At 44.4% G+C, this 25,594-nt stretch overlaps 2 protein-coding genes across 2 annotated transcripts in view; one reads left to right on the forward strand and one right to left on the reverse strand.

Moving 5' to 3' along the window:
- The window catches only part of LOC137622967 (uncharacterized), a 36,455-nt gene extending 16,612 nt beyond the window's left edge, over window positions 1-19,843 (reverse strand). Inside the window, exons 1-4 of the mRNA XM_068353568.1 lie at window positions 19,484-19,843; window positions 17,151-17,347; window positions 1,149-1,589; window positions 136-466 (exon numbers count right to left, since the gene is read on the reverse strand). Of these exons, the coding sequence (XP_068209669.1) occupies window positions 136-466; window positions 1,149-1,589; window positions 17,151-17,347; window positions 19,484-19,761 (1,247 nt within the window). The 5' untranslated portion in view covers window positions 19,762-19,843. The remainder of the gene's footprint in view (window positions 1-135; window positions 467-1,148; window positions 1,590-17,150; window positions 17,348-19,483) is intronic.
- LOC137623699 (2-hydroxy-3-oxopropionate reductase-like) overlaps window positions 1-25,594 on the forward strand; it is a 107,959-nt gene that overhangs the window by 43,629 nt on the left and 38,736 nt on the right. The window contains exon 2 of the mRNA XM_068354524.1: window positions 21,184-21,306. Within this exon, the coding sequence (XP_068210625.1) occupies window positions 21,189-21,306 (118 nt within the window). The 5' untranslated portion in view covers window positions 21,184-21,188. The remainder of the gene's footprint in view (window positions 1-21,183; window positions 21,307-25,594) is intronic.

Below are 25,594 nucleotides of genomic sequence, written 5' to 3' on the forward strand. Positions count from 1 at the left end.
CAACTTGTTGAATTATAAATAATGGTGACTGACTTTACACTTTAATGAACTATAAAAAAAATGACATTTATAGGGACAGAGAGCTGAAGCAATAGTGCACTGAATGGCTTCTAAAATTGGACTATTTCACATTACCTTTTGAAAATAGGATATGTAGCCATGAGAGAACAGGATTGGAGAGACTGCCACACCTTATTAAACTCTGCTTTTGAACTAGCATAAACAAGACTTTTCATGGCAGCCATAAGGTCTTGACGATTATCCTTTTGAATTCTATGTTTAGAATCCAATAGCCAACGCCATACCTGCTGAAGCAGGCGGAAAATACATAGGAAACGGTTTGCCGACGGCCAAGTTGCAGCTAGACTCTTTCTTTCAGCTTCACAGCTGTCAGTCATGAATGACTGTGGAGCTCCTCTGCCATAGAAAGCACATTCACCTAGCACCTCCTTAATCATACCAAAGCCTGCCAAGCACAAAACAACAATAAATATAATTTATAGAAAATATTGTTACTGGTATGGATGTTAACAAAGAATTTGAATTAAATCATCATATTTGCATTATCTGTAATATACAATGGCCTAGTTGGGCACAAACATCTTGCTAAATGCATTTACACATTGTACTGTATATGTGTAAAACATTATGCAAATACTTCATTAATCTAGTTCACCAAAGAAGATTAAGGAAAAAAGTAGACTAACAAAATTCTTGGAGGTGACTGGGCCTGGCACCAGGAAATTAGTATCACTCTTAAAAAGGAATACAAAATAAAATTTTGCTTTGGAAAATATATATTGTATGTACTGAACTTCCATACCATCAAAGCAAAGTCAACAATTAGAAAAGACTTTTCAAGAGGTTAGGCGAGTTCTGAGTGAAGGTAGAAATCAAGTGGTAGAATACCTGCAGTAGTTAGAGTGGAGTGCAGTATTAGGATGAGAGTATGGAGCAGATCCATATGCAATACATTAAGTTATAAGTGTCTCCCCCGAAAATCCATTCCCAGGGTCTCGTGAGTGAGCATAGACTTTGTATTTGAAACCATGCTATTTAGTCATAAAAATTTTTCCAACCTGCCTCTGAAAAAGTTAACATACGCTAAAGTAAAATAAAGAATAAAATCATTCATGTAAACTACAAACCTCTGGTCAATGTTACTTGATCTTGACATGATGTGAACAACACAGCCAAAGGAACAGCACCAGCTGGTCCTGCACAAATAAAAGGTATGATAGCTGTGTTCAGTTGGTCTACAGATCCTGTGGCATCTACAAAAACAACTTCTGAGGCTTCTCTTAGATGTTCATGAACCCTCTTCATGAAGGGAGTTACCAAAACCACACAGAATCGTTCATCGTTGTGCTCAACTTTAATCTGTGCTTCTGGGTTATCAGCTGCATACTTGTGGATAGCATTAAATATAGACAACGTGTTCAATCCACCATGTTCTTTTAACCATTGGGTGCGCATGTATTCCACAGATTTAAGAGATGGATTGACAGATTTGTTTGCTTGTCCTCTCAAATCATCAACCAAATCTAATTTCATAAGATGGTGTCTGTGAGCCATCGCCGTTGACATACCTGTAAATATTCTAGTGTTAGCTGAGAATCGCATTCCAACACAAAAATAAACCTTACTATAGAGGTTATAATACATATACATATTTTCATATCAAGATCTCAGTGCTTAAAATATCTACTGCATTCACCGCCACCTTTGAAAGAGACAAAACTTGGCTAAGATTATAATTTAAAAATAATATTAACTACAGTAACATCATTACTGCATTGTCCTAGTATACACTGCAATCACTGATCCGGTGATCAAGGAAATCACATTTTGAGGCCCCCAAGCATGAATATTATTGAAGTACTTACATTTCAATCATAGTACTGAGTCAATGAAATGTTATTTTTATAATAAAATAAATTTTTGAATATACTTACCCGGTGATTATATAAGCTGCAACTCTGTTGCTCGACAGAAAACTCTACGTAAAAAATCCGCCAGCGATCGCTATGCAGGTAGGGGGTGTACTTCAACAGCGCCATCTGTCGTGCAGGTACTCAGTACTCAATGTAAACACAGAACTCAATTTTCTCCTCGGTCCACTGGGTCTCTATTGGGGAGGAAGGGAGGGTCCTTTAATATATAATCACCGGGTAAGTATATTCAAAAATTTATTTTATTATAAAAATAACATTTTTCAATATTAAACTTAGCCGGTGATTATATAAGCTGAATCACACCCAGGGGGGTGGGTAGAGACCAGCAATAATTGTTTACATTATTATGAGCTAAGTATTTTGTATTTCATTTTAGCAGTTATTCAAAATAACAAACATAAAATAAATAAGTACCTGGTAAGGAAGTTGACTTAAACAATTACTCTGCCTTTTTAAGTACGTCTTCCTTACGGAGCCTCGCGATCCTCTTAGGATGCTGAGCGACCCCTAGGAGCTGAAGTATCAAGGGTTGCAACCCATACAACAGGACCTCATCAAAACCTCTAATCTAGGCGCTTCTCAAGAAATGACTTTGACCACCCGCCAAATCAAGTAGGATGCGAAAGGCTTCTTAGCCTTCCGGACAACCCAAAAACAATAATAAAACATTTCAAGAGAAAGATTAAAAAGGTTATGGAATTAGGGAATTGTAGTGGTTGAGCCCTCACCCACTACTGCACTCGTTGCTACGAATGGTCCCAGAGTGTAGCAGTTCTCGTAAAGAGACTGGACATTCTTAAGATAAAAAAGACGCGAACACTGACTTGCTTTTCCAATAGGTTGCGTCGATTATACTTTGCAGAGATCTATTTTGTTTAAAGGCCACGGAAGTTGCGACAGCTCTAACTTCGTGTGTCCTTACCTTCAGCAAAGCTTGGTCTTCCTCATTCAGATGGGAATGAGCTTCTCGTATTAACAGTCTGATAAAATAGGATAAAGCATTCTTTGACATAGGCAAAGATGGTTTCTTAACTGAACACCATAAAGCTTCAGACGGGCCTCGTAAAGGTTTAGTTCGTTTTAAATAGAACTTAAGAGCTCTTACAGGGCATAAGACTCTTTCTAGTTCATTTCCAACCATATGATAAGTTTGGAATATCGAACGATATTGGCCAAGGCCGAGAAGGCAGCTCGTTTTTGGCTAGAAAACCAAGTTGTAGAACATGTAGCCATTTCGGATGAGAATCCGATGTTCTTGCTGAAGGCATGAATCTCACTGACTCTTTTAGCTGTGGCTAAGCATACCAGGAAAAGAGTCTTTAAGGTGAGATCTTTCAGGGAGGCTGATTGTAGCGGTTCGAACCTGTCTGACATAAGGAATCTTAGTACCACGTCTAAATTCCAACCAGGTGTAACCAAACGACGCTCCTTCGTGGTCTCAAAAGACTTAAGGAGGTCCTGTAGATCTTTATTGTTGGAAAGATCTAAGCCTCTGTGACGGAAGACTGATGCCAACATGCTTCTGTAACCCTTGATAGTAGGAGCTGAAAGAGATCGTTCTTTCCTCAGATATAAGAGGAAGTCAGCTATTTGAGTTACAGAGGTACTGGTCGATGAAACGGATACTGACTTGCACCAGTTTCGGAAGATTTCCCACTTCGATTGGTAGACTCTAAGGGTGGATGTTCTCCTTTCTCTAGCAATCGCTCTGGCTGCCTCCTTCGAAAAACCTCTAGTTCTCGAGAGTCTTTCGATAGTCTGAAGGCAGTCAGACGAAGAGCGTGGAGGCCTTGGTGTACCTTCTTTACGTGTGGCTGACGTAGAAGGTCCACCCTTAGGGGAAGTGTTCTGGGAACGTCTACTAGCCATCGAAGTACCTCGGTGAACCATTCTCTCGCGGGCCAGAGGGAAGCAACTAGCGTCAACCTTGTCCCTTCGTGAGAGGCGAACTTCTGTAGTACCTTGTTGACAATCTTGAACGGAGGGAATGCATATAGATCTAGATGTGACCAATCTAGGAGAAAGGCATCTATATGAACTGCTACTGGGTCCGGGATTGGTGAGCAAAATATTGGGAGCCTCTTGGTCATCGAGGTTGCGAAGAGATCTATGGTTGGCTGGCCTCAGGTGGCCCAAAGTCTCTTGCATACATCCTTGTGGAGGGTCCATTATGTTGGAATTATTTGTCCCTTCCGACTGAGACAATCTGCCATGACATTCAAGTTGCCTTGGATGAACCTCGTTACTAGTGATATGTCTAGACCTTTTGACCAGGTGAGGAGGTCCCTTGCGATCTCGTACAACGTCAGAGAGTAGGTCCCTCCTTGCTTGGAGATGTACGCCAAAGCCGTGGTGTTGTCCGAGTTCACCTCCACCACTTTGCCTTGAAGGAGAGACCTGAAGCTTTTCCAGGCCAGACGTACTGCCAGTAGCTCCTTGCAGTTGAAATGCATTGTCCTTTGACTAGAGTTCCATAATCCCGAGCATTCCCGCCCGTCTAATGTCGCACCCCAGCCTACGTCCGATGCGTCCGAGAAGAGAACGTGGTTGGGAGTCTGAACAGTCAGGGGAAGACCCTCTCTTAGGTTGATATAGTCCTTTCACCAAGTCAGACAAGACTTTATCTTTTCGGAAACCGGGATCGAGACCGCTTCTAGCGTCTTGTCCTTTTCCAGTGAAAAGCTAGATGGTATAGAAGAGGACGGAGGTGTAGTCTTCCTAGTGACACAAATTGATCCACGGATGACAGCGTCCCTACCAGACTCATCCACAGCCTGACTGAGCAGCGTTCCTTCTTCAGCATCTTCTGGATGGATAGCAGGGCTGGGGGCTGATCGTCTTGTTCAGCAACGTCCTCATCAGAGGGTTCCTCATCCGAAACTGATGAGAAAACGGCAACGGAGTGGGCAACCTCTGACTCGCTGAATCCCGTCGCACTGGTGGATGCGTGACGGAGCCGGACGCAATATCATGGAACTGCTGCACAGTCTGTGAACTGTCAACAACCATGGGTGCGCGAGGAAGTACAGCGTCAACCCGAAACTGTCTAGACCGTCTGGGTTGTGCAGTCAACACCCTACCGGGTTGCTGAGGTTGACGCACTGCGTCACAACAAGTCACCTCTACTGGTTGTTGAACGTCCTGAACGTCAACAACCACTTCCGAGCGTCGCTTAACGTCAACGTGCGGCTGGCAACCCACACTGGGTCGCATCGGTGGAGGAACCACCTCAACTGGCAGACGCGAGTAGGTTACCTCAGCGTCAACAGGGCGCACAACCGACCGGTTGGAAGGTTGTTGGCCAGAAGGAGGAACCACCTCAACTGGCAGACGCGAGTAGGTTACCTCAGCGTCAACAGGGCGCACAACCGACCGGTTGGAAGGTTGTTGGCCAGAAGGTTCTTCTCCGCATTTAAGTCCTCTATCAAGGACGCAAGCTTGGACTGCATGTCTTGCAGCAAAGCCCATTTAGGGTCTACGGGAGCAGGTGTGGCAACAGACGGGGTTAGCGACTGAGGCGGAACCGTTTACCATCCCTGAAAGCCTTGTTATGTGTGACATAATAGTACAGCAAAACTTCAAAGGCTCGACAAAAGCTGAGAAGTTGACCTGTAAACAACTTGGAGCGTCTCCTGGCTAGGCGCCAGGGAGAGTCTACCAGAATTGAGAAGTCTATCTGGGCAGAGGCATGAACTCCCAAGCCGAGAACTTCTCTCGTGTCATATCAGACTCTCGCTCTATAAGCCAGTTTAAAAGAAGGGAAATCAAAGGCTGTATCCCCCAAACTCCTCCTGGTGAAAAAACCAGTCGCCTAGCCAACGTAACGCTCTCTAGGAGAGCGAGAGAGCACTAGCTTTAAAACAACGGCTTCGAAGTAGCTAGGCCTAGTGTAAGTTCTGACGTTTAGGCGAACGAGGAGCAGCAGTTACAAGATCCGGACGAAGATCCTTAAAAAAATCATCATGATTTAATTAAAGTCCATAGGAGGCTAAGCAGCTTAAGGCTCCTCTCCATCTGACAGTCCTCAAGGGAATATCAGTAGGAGGGAGAACAGCAACTTCCTCATCTACAGGAACCTTGTCCGATAAAAGCTGAGTCTCTCACTGGTGCATTAGTAGCAGACCAGAACGCAACGTCATGTAACTGCTTGACAGTCTGTGAACTGTCAACAACTGAACTGTCAACCACAACAGGTGCGTGAGGACGTACAGCGTCCACTCGAGACTGCTTTGACTGTCTAGACTGAGCAGTCAAAACAACTCTAGAATGCGGAGGTTGACGCACCGCGTCAAAACAAAACAACTTAGACTGTTGTTGTACCTCGCGAACGTCAACGGAAGGTTCCGTGCGTCGCTGAACGTCAACATGCGGCTGGCAGGGTACACTGGAACGCATGGGTGGCGGGACTCTCTCAGCTGGAGTGCGGCAGAAGGTCGCCTCAGCGTCCACAGGACGCACAACCGTGGTTGGTTGTAGGCTAGAGGTTGGTGCAGTCTCAACCTTCTCCGCACGAAAGTCCTGCATCAATGACGTTAACTGAGACTGCATGGTCTGCAGCAAAGACCATTTAGGGTCTACAGGAGCAGGTGCGGCAACAGACGGTGTGACTGCCTGATGCGGTACCGCTTTGCCTCTCTTAGGGGGTGAGCAGTCGTCGGAAGACTGCAGCGAGTCCGAACTGACCCGACCCAGTGGCTACAACTGGGCCGTTGGACTTGCGCGGAAGGGACCGACTTGCGCTTAATAAGCCGCGAGACCTTGGTCCATGGTTTCTTACGAGAAACCTCTTCCGCAGACGAGGAATAAATGGGCTCTCTCGTCTTTGTGTGGGTGGGGCGATCTTGGGAAGATACGCCCGAAACCACGGAGGGAAACGTCTGTTCGTTGATCAAGGCCTCTCGAACCCATAAGTCGTTCGACATTACTTCTCCCCTGGGCTTGGGAGCTTGCAAGAGGTCCCGGACTAGGTGAACGACAGGCACGAACAGACGAACCCTCGGACGCAACACTGTAACACTTTGCGCATATCACTTTATCGATTTTCTGTTTTGCACTTATTTCACTGAAATCAAAACTTTTACTGATTTCTACCTGAAACACGCAATTCTACCCTTCATTAAAAGGTAGTAATTGCGAAATCAGTCGTATAATGCAGCTCATTAATACCAGCAAAAAACAGAAAACATATATTAAGATAAAAAATTCAGTGGCTGGGAAAGAGACTAAACACTAGTTCATGTAAACTACGTTTTCAATCTCTCACCGCACATAGCCTGGGGACGAGAATAAAAACCTAAAAACGTTTTACCTTCCTCCCCGTACAGAGACTAGGGACGAGAGTAACACGAGAACAACGTTACCCGCTTGAACGGAACGTTTTCTCTCCTCTCTCTCCCTCCGTCTCTATCTCTCTCTCTCTTTCTCTCTTGATTTCGCACCTAAGAGAAGAGCCCAATTATATATCGTCAAAAAAACATGTTATTTGACTAAAGGAAAAAACTGAAAGGTTTTCCAAATAAAAAGTTCCTTTAAATTAGAATTTAAAACATTTAAGCTAAGAAAGAATGAACAAAACGTCAGAATCGATTTACTCTTACTGCAAAGTGAAACCGTGATACACTCTCTCTCTATCGTAACGATAGAGCGCATGTTGAACGTCCTGAACGTCAACAACTGCGTAGCCTAAAAAACTAAACGTTAGTTCATCTTTGAAAACAGAACGAAGACTATCAAAGAAATTCTTTCATAAAACATTACATTTAAACAGTTTTAAATTCTTTAAAGGCTAAATACGATATAACGGGCTCAACGTTGATTAACTTCGGTTCCAAGTTAGGACCGCCTACTATCAGGAAAGGTCGCATATAAACAAAACATTAAAATTTATTTTTATATGTTTATAATAAATGGAAAGTTAATCGAAGAGGCCTAATAAAGGCGGAGAGATATAAAATATATAGATCTATAACGTGATAAGAAAAATTACTAAAAACCTAAACACACTTCCGTCTAAGGGAAGGGTCGGCCATTTAAAAGTGAAAGAGAGTCCATACTCTCTTTGTCACCATAATTAAATCTATACAAAACGAGTTCAAGTTTTGAGATGAAGATAAAACACCTGCATAGCGAAAGCTCAAAACTAGAATAGTGTACTTCACCAAATAGTTGTGAAAACAAATCCAGTTAGTAACAGCGAATTAGTAGGTCTTGCCGGTAGCCCGACAGAGAGAAAATTGAGTTCTGTGTTTACATTGAGTACTGAGTACCTGCACGACAGATGGCGCTGTTGAAGTACACCCCCTACCTGCATAGCGATCGCTGGCGGATTTTTTACGTAGAGTTTTCTGTCGAGCAACAGAGTTGCAGCTTATATAATCACCGGCTAAGTTTAATATTGAAAATTTTATTGTTTATTAATAACATCTTTTAGTTGTCTATTCGGCAGTAATATAACAAATTCGTAGATAATTTGTATTTTTCCTAACGATACAAACGTAGCTATTTACATGGGGGTAATTACTTCGGCGCAGCCGATGACGAGCCATAAAGTTTTAACGAGGGTTTCCTACCCCACCGCTAGTTAGCGGGGGGGGAGGGGGGGTTAGCTTGCTACCCCTCCACTCTCACACACACCGGTGATTCGGCCACTATACTTAGAGGTAGGACTTATCTTGGGGGACAGGGCTGGCGGGCACATAACTGTAAATAGCTAGGTTTGTATCGTTAGGAAAAATACAAATTATCTACGAATTTGTCATTTGTTCCTTAACTGAATACAAACCACGCTATTTACATGGGGTGACTCAACCCTTAGGAAGGGAGGTAAGTCCCCTGCCATACTGGCTTTGGCTTGCCCGGGGTCCCCGAACCTGAGTTCATTAAGGCAACTCCAGGATCGGGAACCCTGCACCTCGCAGGCAGTCAAGGACTGCTGCGGCCTACGTAAGCTGTGTGTGAAGGTGAGCAGTGACACGTCCTAGGAAGTTGACCTGGAGTCCTTAATAAGGAAATCTAGGCTAGGACAACCCAATACCACCTCGTCAGGGTATGGGGACATGACAGTATTAAAGGCTAATACTATGAACACAAGGAAGCATGGCTTACCTGCAGAGGTTCGAGGTCAGCTGTGCAAAGAACCAGGATGCTGTTTTTCTCCAAGGGAGGAGAGGATGAAGAAAAGAAAAGGGCCAGACAGATTTTTTCATTCACACAGACTAAAACTGGGTAACAATGCCCTCAACCCTCTGCTACTTGTCCAATTAGGAGCCTGAGGTTAGACCAGCTGTTGTGCAGCCACCACAGGGCCGATAGAAAACGTATCGAGCCTCCTGTGGGTCACGTCTTGCAGGTAGTGGGCCGTGAAGGTTGTCTGACGCTTCCAGACCCCGGCTTGCAGGACCTGCGTCACGGAAAAGTTCTTCTTGAAGGCCAGGGACGCAGCTACGCCCCTGACATCGTGCGCCCTAGGGCGTCGTGACGGGGGAGGGTCAGAACTCAAGGCCAGGTGGATTACCTTACGGATCCAGGCCGAGATGGTGTTCTTGGTGACCCTCTTCTTCGTTGGCCCGGTGCTAACAAACAAGGCTCGCACCTGGGGCCGGACTGCAGCTGTTCTCTTCAGATACAACCTCAGACTCCTAACTGGGTACAGTAGGAGATGATCTGGGTCATTTGTTACGGAACGAAGACTCGAGACCTGGAAAGAGTCGAACCTAGGGTCCTGCACTCCCAGGTTCTGAGTCTTGGCAACAAACTCAGGGACGAAGCTGAACGTCACCTCCCCCCATCCCCTTGAATGGGCGACGTCGTATGAGAGACCAGGTAGTTCGCCAACTCGCTTGGCCGAGGCCAAAGCTAGCAGGAACACCGTCTTCCAGGTAAGGTGGCGATCCGAAGCCTAGCGTAATGGTTCGTAGGGAGGTCTCTTAAGAGACCTGAGGACTTGAACCACGTTCCAAGGAGGAGGTCTCACTTCCGACTGAGGGCAGGTAAGTTCATAACTTCGTATGAGCAGGGACAGTTCCAGCGATGAGGAAATGTCCATTCCTTTGAGCCTGAAGGCAAGACTTAAGGCTGAGCGATAGCCTTTCACTGCCAAGACTGAAAGGCGCATTTCTTCCCGCAGATACACAAGGAACTCCGCTATTGCTGGTAGAGTGGCATCGAGGGGAGAGATACCCCTTCCACAACACCAACCACAGAAAACTCGCCACTTCGCCTGGTAGACTCCTGCGGATGACCGGCGCAGGTGACCAGACATCATTTCCGCAACTTGTTGCGAAAAGCCTCTCTCTTTGAGGAGATGCTGGATAGTCTCCAGGCGTGAAGTCGAAGCGAAGCTACGGCTTTGTGGAAGATGTTGGAGTGTGGTTGTTTGAGTAGCTCGTGACATGGAGGGAGTTCCCTCGAAAATCTCCGTGAGGAGCAGCAGAAGGTCCAGAAACCACTCCGCGTGATGCCACAGCGGAGCTATCAAAGTCATCGAGAGATTGACCGATGTTCTGGTCTTGTTGAGGACCCTCCTCATCAGACAGAACGGGGGAAAGGCGTACACGTCGACGTTGTCCCACCGTTGTTGGAAGGCATCCTGCCAGAAAGCCTTGGGGTCCGGGACTGGGGAGCAGTACAGCGGAAGCTTGGTGTTCAACGCCGTCGAAAACAGATCCACAGTCGGGGAACCCCACAAAGTCAGGACTTTGTTGGCTATCAGAGGATCCAAAGACCACTCGGTACTCACTATCTGCGTCGTTCGGCTCAGACTGTCGGCGAGCACATTCCTCTTGCCTGGAATGAAGCAAGCTGTAAGTGATATCGAGTGGGCCTTGGACCATCTCAGGATCTCTACTGCAAGATGGGACAGCAGTTCCAAAAAGGTACCTCCCTGCTTCTTGATGTAAGCCACCACCGTGGTGTTGTCGCTCATCACCACTACGGAGTGACCCGCCAGGACTTGGTGGAACTTTTGAAGGCCCAGAAAGACCGCCTTCATCTCCAGCAGGTTTATGTGAAGGTACTTTTCTGATTTTGACCACAGGCCGAAGGCCCTGTGGTTCAGCACGTGGGCCCCCCACCTCTTGTTTGACGCGTCCGAAAACAACATCAAATCCGGGGGGGAGACGAGAAGATCCACTCCCTTTCGTAGATTCTCTTCTGCCACCCACCACTCCAGGTCCGACCGTTCCGCCGATCCCATAGGGATCAAGATGTCCGGGGAGTCGAGACCTTGACTCCACCGGGACTTCAGTCACCACTGAAGGGATCTCATCCTGAGGCGACTGCTGGGAACGAGGCGGGTTAGAGAGGAAAGGTGACCGAGGAGACGAAGCCACGATTGGGCTGGGAGTTCTTCTCGAGTGAGGAAAGGTCTCGCGACCTTCCTCAGCCTTGAAATCCTTTTGTCTGATGGGAAGGCTTTGTGGAGATTGGTGTCTATGATCATACCTAGATAAACCAGTCTCTGAGAGGGCTGCAGGGAAGACTTTTCGAGGTTTACCACGATCCCCAGATCCCGGCAAACCTCGAGGAGCTTGTCTCGGTGGTGGAGAAGGGATACCTCCGAGTCTGCCAGGACCAGCCAGTCGTCCAGGTAACGAAGGAGACGGATGCCGGTCCTGTGTGCCCACGAAGAGATGATGGTGAAGACTCTGGTGAACACCTGAGGTGCAGTGGAGAGACCGAAACACAACACCTTGAACTGGTAGATCTTGTGATCTAGGCAAAATCTTAGGTACTTCCTTGAAGACGGATGGATTGGGATCTGGAAGTACGTGTCCTTCAGATCCAGAGTGCACATGAAATCCCGCGGTCTCACTGCAAGCCTGACCGTGTCTGCCGTCTCCATGCTGAACGGTGTCTGTTTGACAAACCCGTTCAGTATCGAGAGATCGATGACTGGCCTCCAGACGCCTTTTTCACAAGAAAGAGTCGACTGTAGAAGCCTGGGGACCCGTCCACGACCTCCTGAAGCGCGTTCTTCTCCAACATGGTCTGGACTTCGGCCCGAAGGGCCTGCCCTTTTGCCGACCCCATGGCAAGAGAGCTCAGCGACACTGGATCCGCTGTCAGGGGAGGTAGAGATGCCGTGAACGGGACGCGATACCCTTGAGAGATCACCGAGATCGTCCAGGCATCCGCCCGAGTTGCTGCCACCTTGCTGCGCAACTCTGAAGGCATCCCCCCACTGGTGGACATGCAGGGGGATTGCCACCCCTAGCGTTTCCGGCCTCGGCCGGTACCTCTAGGGTTCTTGCTCCCCCTGGAGGACTTCTTGCCCCTTCTGCCCCTGGCAGGAAAGGGCTTAGACACCTTGGGCTTCGCTGTAACGGTTGTCTTCTTCGTGTCCTTGGCAGGGCGAGGCTGCTGTACTGCCGGAGGCTTGTAGGGCCTTGATGTCAGGGCTCTATGGATGAGGGAATCCTGATTGGACTGCCTCCACCTCTCGGCAGTATGCTCCACGTCCTTAGGCTCGAACAGACTCTTGCTGAGGACAGAAGAGTGTCTGAGCCTACTAGCTTCGGCGCTGGGGACCTTCTGATGAAACCTCTCCGCCACTGCGTCCCGACGCTTGAGGATCGTGTTGGCACACAAGCTGGTAACCTGGTGGGACAGGAACTCGATGGTCCGAGTGCCCGAGAGGAGGAAGGTCACCAGCGCTTTCCTGGTGCTTTCCTTGGACAGATCCTCGGACCGCACCAGAATGCCCAGAGAACCCAGCCAGAAGTTTAGCCATGAAGTGGCCTGCATGGCACACTTGATGACCTTCTCATGACTCTGGATCTCAGTGGCCGAGAAGGACACGTGCCTGTTGGAGTCTCTCTCAAGAGGGACTCCCCCAGTTAGGGCTTCCACAGAGTGGTGCAGGAAAGAAGGCTCCTCAAGGATCTCAAAATACCTCCTCTGACGGACTCGAGGAGGAGGGAGGAGCTTATACCCGGCACTCGACCTGCTTGAGGAGGCAAGCTCAGCAAGTTGTCCCTCGATCTTCTCTCTGGCACTCTTCATCCCCTGAGACCAGGGCAAAGCTGCACTGGCCCTGGAGGGCCTATAAGAGCCAAAGATACGATCCAGGACTGTGTCGTGCCCATCACGAGGAGGGACCTCAGGATCTGGGATCCCGTTTAGACTCCTCATGAGAGACAGAACTTGCCAGAATGCATGTTCCGATTCTTGGCGCTCGCCTCCCGATGGACTTGCAGCGAAGTCTCCTGACCCCAAGGGCTCTTCCTGGGGGGACGCGTGGGTATCCTCGACCGCCCTAGGCTGCTCCTGTCTGATCCTGGCCGACGATTTAGGAATAGTCTTAGAGTCCTTAGATTCCCTCCTCGGAGGGATACAGGACTCCAAAAGCGAAGGTGGTAGATCCTTCTCCACCTCAAGACGAGGAGACCTCTCGGGAGGGGGATGAACTTCTTCCATTGGTGCTATGGGGAAGACATCCTCTCTGACCGATTCCCCTGAGGAGGGGTATTCCTCCTCCGCAGGGGAAGGCGGGAAGGCCTGAGGAGGAGTAGGAACCTTGCCTAAGGATCTGCGAGGAGATAGCCTTGGTCTCAAAGGAAGATCCACGGGAGAGACTCCTCTCTTTCTCTTCAGGGTGGAGGAAACTGCCACTGGTTTGCGACCCGAGTCAGAGGCGGCTGGCTTCATAGCCCGTACAAGAGCTCTGAGAAGGGTATCAAACCACGGCTGTTGACTGACAGCGGCGCTGGTAGACACTCCCTCTGGAGGGAAGGGGACCGATGGATCCCTAGGAGGAGTTAACAAACGAGGGTTCGCCTTCTGGGCTGAAAAAGAAGAATCCCTAGACCTTTCCGGGGAGTGCCCCCCCTCTGGCGAGCGCGCTGGTCTGCGCTTACGGAGGGGGGAGCGAGACAAGGAAGAATCCGCCTGCCGGAGGTCGCGCTGGGGCTCGTGAACTGGGCCCGGCACAGGGTCACGCGCGTTAGCGTAACGCGAAGCTGGAATATCGCGAGCGCGAACCCAATCGCGCGCGCACCCGCGTGGGCGGGTGATGCTGGAAAATCGCGCGCGCACCCGCATGGGCGGGGGCGGCCGCAAAGCGATGGCGCGCATATGAATCAATGGCGCGGTCATGTCTTGGAGAGCGGGCCGGAATAAGGCCGCGAGAGCGTGATGGTGAAGGAGTCGGTGTACGACGATCAGGAACCGCCCGAACGCGCGGGCGCGCAGCGACCTGGTGGAAGCCGGAAGGGCGCGATATGACAGGGGTGCCTGTGCGCGTGTCTGGGAGAACTCGCCGCGAAGGCGATAGCACAATAGCAGAATCCCGAGAGACCTGCGGGCGACGGACAGGAGGGATTGCCCTATTCGCTTGCGAGGTCGTTAACTGCGCTGGCGATTGTTGGCGCGCATAGCGCATATCCGGAACAGGTTGTTTCGGAGGCCGCGGGTTGCGAAAGGCATGAGGAACGCTCACAGTCGCCTTGAACACAGGCACAGGGCGCGTAGCTGGGACTGGGCGTGACAGATGGGCGTCGCGCGCGATATTGTCGGCAGCAGACTCGCGCGATTCTAGAGGAGGCTGTGAGCGCCTGTGCGCTAACTTAGCCATCCCCGGAACCACGTGTTGAGTCAGCGCGCCACGCGATTGCGTTGGGGAACGCTCGGAAGCTGGAACAATAACCGCGCGTGAAAGCGCATCGCAAACTTCCTTTACAGCGCGCGATGGAGAGCGCGTTGAAGATGGAATCGCGCGTCGCGCGACGTGATCTTCCCCCGTCGGGAGCGGCGAGTCCGTAGGAACCTGTGGGCGCCTGTGCGCCGACTCTGGAACCTTTTGGACCGCGCGTGAAGTGACAGGAACTGGGGGCGATCGAGCGTCGTGCTTTCCACCTATATGGCGCGCGGTGATACAGGAACAGGGGGTGAACGCGCGCTGCATTTTTCCCCCATAGGGCGCAGCGAGTCCGTAGGAGCATGTGGGCCCCTGTGCGCTGACTCAGGCATCTTTGGAATTGCGCGCGATGTAACAGGAACTGGGGGGCGTGGCAGCGTTGGTAAAGGTGGGCGCGCGGGCGCCTTTGAGCGCTGCATCAGGAACAGTTGTCGATGGGCGTGGGCGCGCAGGGGAACCCTTGCTCGTAACAGGATCAGAGGCGCGAACGCCTACAGGTGAGCGCCGAAGCGCTTTGTCAGCAACATCAGGAACAACAGCAACGGGCGCAGGCAGAGCCTTACGCTTAGAGACGAGAGGCGCAGTTTTGCGCTCAAGTCCCTGAGACCCCGAAGGGCCTGGAGACTGGGCAGTGGCAGACTCAGGGGGCGCGTAAAGCGCATCAGCAGCCTTTGACGTAGATGGTTGAGGAGACCCTTGTCCCGAAGGACGACCATCCTCCAAAGGGGAACGCGAATGATCCCTGGAGAGGTCTAGGGCAGGAGAGCGGTGAGTCGTCTCCTCCGCAGAGGATTGTGGGGACGACGAGCCAAAGAGGCGCCTCCTAACCTTCTTAAAGGGAGAAGGAAGACCTCTACGGCGAAGGGGAGGGCGAGCCTTCCGCCTTATACGCCCACGAGGGGCCGTGGGATCAGCAAGCTGACCATCAAAGGGCCTCCGAAGAGGCGTCTCTACCAGAGAACTCCCTCGAGAGGGAATCTCAGTGGAAGGAGAGACCGTAAGACTCAGCTCCTCCCTCGAAGTGTGTTCGGAGGGAGAGACAGAGCCTTCAGCTACCTCAGCCACAGCAGGTGTTTGGACAGATCCATGGGATGTTTCCGAAACAACTACATCAATCACAGACAGAGGATCTATTTCCGCTGTAGTTGACGATTGTTCGGCGGCCGCACCCCGTTTGACCATGTCAAACAGGGCTGCCTTGGAGGGCGAACCCTGTAGCCCCAAGGAAGCCCAAAGCTGAAAAAGATCCTTGTTAGACATAACTACCTCCTCCGAGGGGGGAGGGGCAGCCGCCTCGCTATGGCAGGCAGCGGCCTCTCCCTTACCATGGGATCGGTCATCAATATCAACATTACAGTCTACGCTACCGTTCGCCGGCCTCTCGGAAGAGGCCGCCCGAGCGGGAGCTTCGGAGGAGGAATGGGCGGCGGGAGAAGACGACCTAGGATTTTCTCTCCCCCGAGAACTTTTGGGAGGAGAACGATCCCGTTTAGCCTTCTTCTTACGTCGCCGGGCAAACCTCTCCCACTGGGAGGTAGACCACTCCCTACATTCAATACACAAATTAGCACTATCACATCATTGGCCCCTACACTGAGGGCATAAGGAGTGTGGATCCGTCTCCACGGCCGACATAAAGGTTCCACAAGGGCGGCCGGGAAGACCAGGGCAAGTGCGCATGATGATAATAGAGGCCAACTTCACACACAAACACTGTAAAAAAAAGCAAACAAAAAATTATGGCAGTCAAAAGAGAGGAGAGCGCTGACAGGTCTGTCGTCTCTCCGAGCCAAAAGTAAAGTGGCCGAATCACCGGTGTGTGTGAGGGTGGAGGGGTAGCAAGCTACCCCTCCCCTCCCGCTAACTAGCGGTGGGGTAGGAAACCCTCGTTAAAACTTTATGGCTCGTCATCGGCTGCGCCGAAGTAATTACCCCCATGTAAATAGCGTGGTTTGTATTCAGTTAAGGAACAAACCAAAATTAAATGCAAAAAAATTTATGAATGCATGCAAGGCAAATCTTTTTGAAGTAGCTTATTATGTAAATCAATCATTAGTTATGCCATTTGCAGTTTAAGATGGTAAAAGGCAGTTAATTTACTTTCATATATATATCGACACTACACATTTTGAAAAAGGGCAGCCCTCAAAATTGTGATATCAGCCTTAAGCATATATATATATATTAGGAAGTACAGTATATACTTAATTTGTTGCATGTGTGCCGGTAGTGAGAATTTCTGAAAAAAAGGACATGAATTATGGGATAACATTATACATCAATAAACAAAAGAAGACTATAATTTCTACATTTCTATAAAGGCCTACACATTCGCTATAGGGGCATTATCAGCAGAGTTAACGTTACTTGTTCAGTATAATCAATATAAAATTACCATGTGAAATTTTACATACAATATTATAATTTGTGACACAGGTTTTCTAGCTGAATTTAATTCCACTAGATAATTATTATAGTAAAATTCTTTTTACAAAAACTTTGAAACAGGTTAATATAAGAACATTACACTAAGTTTGACTGCATTTCAAGAAGTATCTTACCTTGCTCAAAGTATCTCTCGAATGTATCTCGGGTACTTGATGTTACTCTCAGTTGATTAAGAGCATCTGGAGAATCAAGGGGATGATTATGCCACCCATGGATTTCAATAAAACATGGAAAAGACCCCATAAGCTTGTCCCTTTTAAGGGATTGCTTATGAATGATCCTAATTGTGCCATCGATGAAAACTTCACAACTGAGAATGAAATAAATAGATATAATTAGCGTATATTATTTATATATATATATATATATATATATATATATATATATATATATATATATATATATATAATATATATATATATATATATATATATATATATAAATAATGCTGTATATTTTATAGCACAAAGTTTTAATAAATATACAAGCAAAGAGAACTGCGTGCATCTCTAAAAACCACTAAGAGCAATCTTAAAAATAGAATTCACACATCTACTAACTGCACTTATCGAGTGTCAATTATGCTATTATTATTGTTATTATTATTAAAAAAAAAAAAAAAAAAAAAAAAAAAAAAAAAACTTGTTGTGCATCGGGAAGAGTACATGGGTTCATGCTTAGAAGGAATTGGCTTACCCAACAACCAGCTCAACTTCCTCAAAGGGGGTCTAGTCCCTTATGTTAAGGTAGGGCATTATAGGTGTCTCCTATCATTGGGGGGGGGGGGAGCGGAGGAGCCCCTCAGGTTAAGAGGTTTAGATAGCCTATAAATAGGTCAGGCTAGCTGGCCTAGTTCCTTTTACACTCTATTACTAATTAGACCCATTTTTGTTTTAGCGACTGAAGGGCTGGATATTTGGAGCCTGAAAGAAATTCATCCAAATGGCATAGGCTACCATTAGGTTCTCCACAATTTGTCTTAACAGTGTGTCACAAATTTGGAATTTAGATCCTTGGGGACAATATTGATGCTCTATTTATCCTATTTTAGAAATCAATTAGGCAAGTGCAAACTTATGGGCTGGCCGAGGACAACTGAAAATTGCCGTATTTCAGCACTTTGGTAGGAAAAACTTTATCAAGATTGTGCGTCCCTCTGTAATTCCAAAGTAAGAAGTACCCTAAGCCAGACAGGTACCAATGTACAAGTAACAGATGTTTCAAAAATGATTGTTGAAAAAGTAATGTCACCCTGCAGAGGCTGGGGTCAATGTGTCATTAACAAGTATTGTTTCTTGGGTAGTCAAGTAATAGCACAGGCTAGCTGTGTCCATAGGTAAAGTAGTGTAGACCACCAAATGGTTGTAGCCCCTTGTATGCAGAGTAGGGGGTCAGCTTGTATGGGGGTGTATGTAGGATAGCAGCTACCAGTATGTATTATTACTGCTAACTTAAAATACGGCAGTGTAAGGGTTGTCGCAGGGGGGAGTTAGCACACCCCCTCCCCGTTAGGTATGCAGGTAAGGTCAGGGCTTGTAGGTTAGGTTAGGGGGGAAAGTTTAGGTCCATTTTTAATTAATGCATGAGGAACTGACTGCTGATATACAAAGGCTCCCTTGTATGTTAATTAAGGGGTTTGTATGTATGGTAGGATGGAGGGAATTATGGAATTTAGGGCATAGCCCAAGCGCTGGGACCTATAAGATCATTCAGCGCTGAAATGAAAGTATAGCTAGATGGAAAAATGAGAAATGAAATGAAAATGATAAACTGATGACAATCCTGCACTTGAACAGGACTGTGCATCAGCAAAGGACATTTTACTCTCCCCCAGCATTCCGATCATCCAAAGTTATGAAAGAGGGTTTTGGCCAGGGGGCCGCATGTACGGTAGGAGGTAAGCGCATATGTATTTTTTTGTTTGTATGGTGTTTTTACATTGCATAGAACTAGTGGTTATTCAGCAACAGGAGCTCGTATGTATGGTAGGGGGTTAGCCACACATTCATTTTCATGAATTTCCCTGTGTTATGCTAATTCTGGTCATCTCTGTTTCCCCCTCCTACAAAACCTGGTTTCCCAACAGGGATCCCCTTACCTTTTAACAAAAATACGAAAGAAACTCTGATTTTTGCCTTTTAGCCTATTGTGTTTGTGTTCCCCGAAATGGTCCCCCTTACTGTTTGTAGGTATAGGCTTTTGTAAAACATTTTACTGCATGTTTTCCAAAATCAATCCACTCCCAAACATACGTTTTTCAGATGTGGCTATTTTTGGGTATACATAGGTCACGCAAACTTTGTCAAGTTTTACCCTTTGGTTTTGGGTGAGGCCTACCTCTTATGCGTAAGCCTATTCAGGTATGGCCTAAGACCCTAAGACTAAGTTTTAGGTTAGACTTCTTAAATATGAATGAGTAAAATTACATGGAAAAAATACTACTCACCCAGTAACAGTCTTCTTCACACCTTTGTGCTTGAATTTGTTGCTGTGATGGCATAGTAATTTTTGACGAAATAATTTCTTCACTCCAACAGGGTACAGTTTATAGGAGTTGAAACACATACAATTCTTGATGTTGAATGTTTCTCTCCACTTGTCGAAATCTTCCCTTGATTTAGCATTAGTTCGTAAGCGAATGAAATCTTGATTTTTCTGCAAAATAATATTACGGAAGCCACTGCCTTCAAAATCTAACAACTCGGGATTTCTTGTACACTCCATATTGACTAAAGTACAAGCACGACACAACGAAAACAACAGAAGTTTCAGAACAGCTGATCAACAGCAGTACAGCACATGCAGTTTGTTTACATTGAGCAATGGTGCCATATACCTTGCGTACTCAGACTCTAAGTACCTTTTTTATAATAATCAGCGCCAACGTAAATGCTAGCTGGTACAGCATGGTTGATACAATATTCTATATGCATCTATAATAACTAATATATTTACCAATATTATAGCGTATTATATAAGATTAATATTTTCAAAACTGGTACTTTGTAAGAATTAAGAAAAGTTTATAGGTGGTAGCACTAAAGAGGGCGGAGTCTTACGACATCACTGCTCCAAAACACGCTCTGATTGGTTCTAATATCCGAGCAGGTCTATTTCCATATAGACTTCAGGTGAGCATTCTATTCTAATGAAACTGGAACTCAAAACCAACCCTCCAAGTCTGACTCTCATTGGAAGAGGGTAGCAGCCTATATTATTATTATTATTATTATTATTATTATTATTATTATTATTAGCCAAGCTACAACACTAATTGGAAAAGCAAGATGCTATAAGCCCAAGGGCTCCAATATGGAAAAATAGCCCAGTGAGGAAAGGAAATAAATAAATGATGGGAACAAATTAACAATAAATCATTCTAAAAACAGTAACAACGTCATAATAGATATGTCATATATAAACTATTAACAACGTCAAAAACAGACATGTCATATATAAACTATTAAAAGACTAATATCAGCCTGCTCAACATAAAAAACACTTGTTCCAACTTAAAACTTTTGAAGTTCTACTGATTCAACTAACCGATTAGGAAGTTCATTCCACAACTTGGTAACAGCTGGAATAAAAGTTTTAGAGTACTGCGTAGTATTGAGCCTCGTGATGGAGAAGGTCTGGCTATTAGAATTTAACTGCCTGCCTAGTTTTACGAACAGGATAGAATTGTCCAGGGAGATCTGAATGTAAAGGACGATCAGAGTTATGAAAAATCTTATGCAACATGCACAAAATGTATGATTAAGGTACCGAGAATAAATTTTAAAAAATGTAAGATTACATATTTAATATATTCTGACATTTTTTTTCTTAAATTTCTGCCTATTTTTTTTTCAAAACATATTTATTTCATAAATCAAGTATGAGTATTACAATAAAACCTTCAAGAATTTGAGGTTTTATCAATTCTTCATAATATTTAGTTTTCATTTATTCTATCAGATTTGTCTGTGAAGATTTTATCATCATACTGACAGATATCCTAATTCCTCATCATATCTTGTTCTTTCAAGTAGAATCTGCTGTAAAAGTAAAAAAAATGTGCTTTTAATTTATCAAAATATACACCCATATCAAAAGACCAACTGTTAGTCGGTGGAAACTCGATTGATCTTTTCCTTCTTTCAGAAATCATGTTCACAGGCTTCAAATCCGCAATAGGATTAAACACGAAACTACGATGCCTGAGTCGTGGAATTGCTACAGCCTCCAAATCGACCAAATTGGGAATCGTTGGTTGTGGAAATGTTGGTAAGTATTCCTCCTTATCTGCTGTTATTGGAAGGGTTAATTTCGTTTGCTTCACAAACCGTATGAAAGTTTCATGATATCCTATTATATATTCGTTTCCAAGTAAACAATGTTTAAGGCTATGTAACGCTTCATGAAAGCAAATAGGAATGCTTAAAATACGAAATATATATGATATGCAGTATACGTATATATATGTATGTCTTTTACATACATACACACACACACACACACACACACACACACACACACACACATATATATATATATATATATATATATATATATATATATATATATATATATATATATATATATATATATATATATGTATATATTCAAATAAGCCATTTATTTTTTATACATTAATGTCTGGATTCTCTTAACGACCTCGGGATCAGAGGCCCAGGCTCTGATCCAAAAATAAATGGTTTATTTGTATATGAAAAACATGTCTAAATGTGCAAAATTTATCATATATATATACATATATATATATATATATATATATATATATATATATATATATATATATATATATATATATATATATATATATATATATAAAGGTGTGTATGTCGGGTTTGGTTGACTGTGTGTGTATGTGTGTGCGTGATGGGGAGCGTGTGTGTGTGTGTGTGTTTATGGCATATGTGAATGTGTGTGTGAGGGGGGGGGGGTTATGTTATGAATGTGTCTCTGATTGGTTGGTGAGTATGTTTACAGTAGGTGGTGAATGCGTGCGTGTGTTGAGTGAGTTGAGTGTGTGTGTGTGTGGTAGGTGGTGATTGTGTATGTGTGGCAGGCAAGGCTGATACTACGGTACGGTACGGAATATTCTGCAGACTTCATGCCTGGTTAAAATAGCGTACCCTACTTTCGTACCACACCCTCAATTATTTTTCCGTACCGTGCAGTACGGGAAATAAACGCTCCGCAATTCCGTACTTTTTTTTTTGTACCATAAGCTAGCTCAATCTAAGTCATTAATATCTTCTCTTTATGGAAATTTCTAAGTAAACAAGTACAAATTAGCAAGGCAACATTATATGTGCATGTGCCTATATACAGTTTTGATTATTATAATTATGATACAAATAATGATGATGATGGTGATTATAGTACTAACAATAACAACAATAATATTAATGTTATTATATAATTGAAAAAAGGAACATCGGGCTTCTTTAATCCAGATACAAGAAATTGTTTACCATTGCTTGTCATCTGTGGTGAGAATCCTTCTACAACTAATTCTTTCATAGAGAGAGAGAGAGAGAGAGAGAGAGAGAGAGAGAGAGAGAGAGAGAGAGAGAGAGAGAGAGAGAGATATCCATGGATGCTTTTAGACTAGACACCTTTGAACTCCCATTGCTAGTGCCGTCGTAACCACTGAGATCACGAATGGCTGGGATCCAGCACCAAATCATTATCCAGTTGATTAACCAATGTAAATACATTTTCTATGTAACATAATACCCATTGTTTAATGGAATAAAGGAATTATTATTATCATTATCATTATTATTATTATTATTATTATTATTATTATTATTATTATTATTATTATTATTATTATTATTATTATTATTATTATAGGTGAATTGTATACGTTTCTTGGTCTTGGGTCACCAATCCTTCATGGACAGCATTCGTTATTGCCGTGTGCTTTTGAAGTGAAAGATGAGGATGACATATACATATGTGTTACGTTAATCAATCAAGACTGGTTGTACATCATTGATATGGAACCCGATTCTATCATCAGCTTCTACTTGGTTGTTTGAAAGCTTTGTAATCTAAATTTCAATACCAATTAACAGTTTTATGAATTCATCCCCATATACTCCTCTCGAGATTTCATTGCTCAACTTGATATTCTGCAGCTCTAACTTAAAGACAATGCTGCAACTGAACATTATATAACAAAGAGCTCCAGAGCATTGCAAGCTCAACACAGTTTCTGATTGACAGACCTAAAGATTATAGCGATTTGTTCTGAATGAACTTCTCTTTGTTTCAATTACTTGATTTATAATTTTTATAAGCATAACAAATAATATCTCTTCATCTGTAGTTTTCACTAAAGTGCCAAGAAGTCATTTGAACATTCGTCTTTACATGCCTAATCTTCTGTGGAAGTTGACTGACCAGTTCCCTCGTTAAAGAAGCTTTATTGAGCTTCATTAATTTGATGCCATACTTACAATCACTTGTGAGGAAGGAGGGTGTGCTGGTCAATTCATACTTCAGGAGTTCTAGTATGCTATACCCTCTTCCTCTAGTGTCTAGCATAATCAATTTACCTAACTGTTTCTGCAGCATCCCTTTCCACCATCAATTTCTTTGCTGTTGACTGAGCAGAAGTACATTTAAAAAGAAGTCTTGCATTTGCGAGGAATTGTATCATGTACGAGTTTCTCCTTATCATGTAATCTGGTTTTAACAAAATCTTGTTGAATCTTCTCAGCAATTTTCCGGCATTAGAGTAATCTGTCAACAGCCTCTTGGGTTACTTCAGCTCCAGTAAAGAGTTTATGAAGTCTGATTCCAGCATTGAATGGATTTTTCATTGATTTTTGTACTCAAAAAACATCTTTGCACAATCATGGCCAGTCTTCAGAAAACTTGAGACTGAACTCATGATGTAGGCACAGTTCACTATCGTCAGTGTGTCCCAAGTTACACCATTTCAACTATTGTACCACATGAAGATCTTTTTCGTGCTTTAGGAGATTCCATAAAGCTACTGATTCTTCCTGTCTAATCATCTCAATGATTCCTTCAACAACCTTGGTAAGTTTATCAGGTCATTGTCTAGCTATATTGATCTTGACAAGTTGTGGACAATTTGTGTCAAGATACAATAAATGAGTTTTACTTCTTCCATGGACTTGTTAACTAATGCATAAACAGGAAGTGTATAAAACTTCAATAACCATTCATCTGTACTGGTGTTGCTAATGTTTGGAAATAAATACTTTATAAACTGCATCCACTCTTGGGGGCTGTGTGATCTGTAGCAGTCCATTGAGTCTAACATCCTCACTTGTGCAATATGTTTCATCCAGGCCAAACTCGTAATTCTGTCATTCATGGAGTAGATTCAGTACACAATTCTGTGGCTCAGACTTCTCAGATGAGCGCAAAGTCTCTGTGATGTTAGTATGCAGGAATAAACCACATGTGAATTTCGTTTGTCATCAATAGTGTCCCAGAAATACTTGAGTTGCAGGTCTTTGGTAAACCTGTTACCTAAATGCTGATCTGTCTAGTTAGCATTGATGACAAAATGGATGTGGGTATTACTGTAATAGCTACTTTTGAAATCGACATACACGTTTGCTGTTGAAATCAATTATGGGTGCCAAATTTATTGATCAATATTTTCAGATAATGCATCATATTGTCTCGTATACTTTTAAAAAAAATATTGCTGCAAGAAATTCCCATGATAATACATATCAGCAGCGAAAACTTGCCAGCTGTATCCAGAAAAATAACATTTTGCCATAACTTCATCCTTCAAATGTTTAAAACATAATAATAATACTGCTCAGTTAGATTCTAAGATTTGATATTACTTCTGATTCCTATCACCCTCTGCCACAGATCACAAAATAACTTTCTGTGTTACTGGTGCTGTAACTATTACTCTTCTTCTTCCATCTTCCTTGGGACACGTATCTATCACTGTTTTCTACTTTTTCAATCTTTATTTGAACAACTGACTCACTATTAGTTTTCATTGATCTCTTCGACCTCAGATTATCAGACTTCTGGCTTTTGATGGTACTTGAATGCCTTACAGCACATGTTTGCTCTTGCGATGATGGAAAAATGATCAAATTTTTATGCTGCCAGAAGGATTTTGGTATGACCATCAAATAATAGTTTCAGTATGAGTAAAATCTATATGGCCAACTGCCCTTGTAGGAGTTCATGTTATAGTAATTTATAAAAAAAACTGGCAACTAAGTAATGAAAATTTATGTTGTGCTAAAATTTACCAAAATTTACCTGTTAACGTTTTCATGTACAGTATTTTAATGAAAGCAAGCAAGATCAAAAGTAATATAACATGTCATCAGAAAACAGTAAACCAAAAAATACACATCTATTGCAGTTCATTGTAGGCTACAATAAAAATTTTTGTAATGTGTAACATGCTGAATTTGCTTTTTGGTAATTGTGTTGAAAATCATTGTCTTTTGTTTATGAAAGTGTATATGAAAGTGTATATCTGCCCCCATAATGTGGCCATTCTGTAAATTTGGAGTGGTCAAGC

This window comes from Palaemon carinicauda, chromosome 30 (assembly GCF_036898095.1).
Source record: "Palaemon carinicauda isolate YSFRI2023 chromosome 30, ASM3689809v2, whole genome shotgun sequence".
In the NCBI taxonomy this organism is placed as follows: domain Eukaryota; kingdom Metazoa; phylum Arthropoda; class Malacostraca; order Decapoda; family Palaemonidae; genus Palaemon; species Palaemon carinicauda.